Below are 1,336 nucleotides of genomic sequence, written 5' to 3'. Positions count from 1 at the left end.
TGGGGCAGCCTCAGGCTGATGTCCCCTGGGGGGGGCCTGGGCAATGAGGACACAGCCCTGGTGCTCACCTTCCTTCAGGACCACCCTCTCGTACGGGGGGTAGCGGCCCTGCTTTGTGAGGGCAGACAGGTCCTCCCGGCTCTTCCGCAGCATCTTCTTGGCTCCCCGTAGTCCCCGCAGCTTCCAAAACTCGGCCCGTGCCCCTGAGAGGTTGGCACCAGACGTGGCTTTCAGTACTGACTCCAGGCTGGCGATCTGCTCGGCCCTGGGAGGGGAAAGGGCTCAGGACCTGGAGCCTCCGGATTTACCCCCTGCTTTGTCTGTCCGGGTCCCGAGTATTAGGGCAGGACAAGCTGCTTGGTGGCACAGCCAGATGAAACTGTGGTAGCCTCATCCCTCCAGGGCCTTGGACAACCAGAGCATCAACTGCCCCATTATGCCTGAGAAGGGATTTCACTGGCTCATGCTTCCCACCACAGCTCCACCAGCCCTTGCCTTGCCTTTTACTGGGCTCGCCATCCATGTCCTTGTGTCACTGGGGAGCCATCCCCCAGCTCTGCTTGTCTTGGGCCCTTTCCTGGCTCCATCCCTACCTGCTCTGGTTGGGGATGATGCCCTTGTCCTGCTCCTGCAGGTCCCTGCCCATGCGCACAGCCAGCCAGCTCCCCAGCCTGCCCCGGTACATGGTGTCCAGCACATGGAAGACATCGCCACGGACGAAGCTGAGCCCCGATGGTGTGTCCTTCTCAAAGTCAAAGTGCGTCCGGATGTAGAATGAGTCACCCACGTTGGACGAGATCATCTTCCTGTAAACTGGAGTCCAGGGTGAGAAGGACCATCAGGGCAAGAGGTGGCTGAGGAGAAAGATGCTGGAGAAGAAGGTGCTGGAGGGATTTGCGAAGGGGGTAGGCTGGCTGGGAGCCTCCACAGTAGCCCTTGCCCTTGAGGGCGCTGGGGACACCTTTTCCTCCCATGGCTCTCAGGCATGCTGGGAACAGCAGGACCAGACCCCCTGGCACGCACTGGCCTCTCCAGGTTGAGCCACGGTGCCAGAAAGCCCCCGTCCTGCAGGATGCCAGGGCACAAACAGGGCACAGCTGGTCTGGTCCCCCATCACCTCTCTGGAGGAGGAGGGGGAGTGCAGGGAAGAAGGACACCCCTGTAGGGGCAGAAAGGGCCTGGGCAAGTCCAGCAACTGCGCTTGCTCAGAAGAGACAGAGGATGGAAAGGCACAAGCCCAGGATGAATCCGGTTGTCACTCACTGTCCTGCTTGCTCTGGGTCCACAGCGTGATGTCCTCACCCGGCGGCAGGCTCATGAGATACTGCACGGCCTC

At 61.2% G+C, this 1,336-nt stretch overlaps 1 protein-coding gene across 1 annotated transcript in view; it reads right to left on the bottom strand.

Annotated features, from left to right (window-relative positions):
- TJP3 (tight junction protein 3) overlaps positions 1–1,336 on the bottom strand; it is a 7,737-nt gene that overhangs the window by 1,923 nt on the left and 4,478 nt on the right. Inside the window, 3 exon segments of the mRNA XM_029085690.1 lie at positions 69–265; positions 594–813; positions 1,264–1,333. Coding sequence (XP_028941523.1) covers positions 69–265; positions 594–813; positions 1,264–1,333 — 487 coding nt within the window.

This window comes from Antrostomus carolinensis, unplaced genomic scaffold, assembly GCF_000700745.2.
Source record: "Antrostomus carolinensis isolate BGI_N321 unplaced genomic scaffold, ASM70074v2 scaffold28306, whole genome shotgun sequence".
NCBI lineage: Eukaryota > Metazoa > Chordata > Aves > Caprimulgiformes > Caprimulgidae > Antrostomus > Antrostomus carolinensis.
This window is presented reverse-complemented; position numbering and strand designations above follow the sequence as displayed.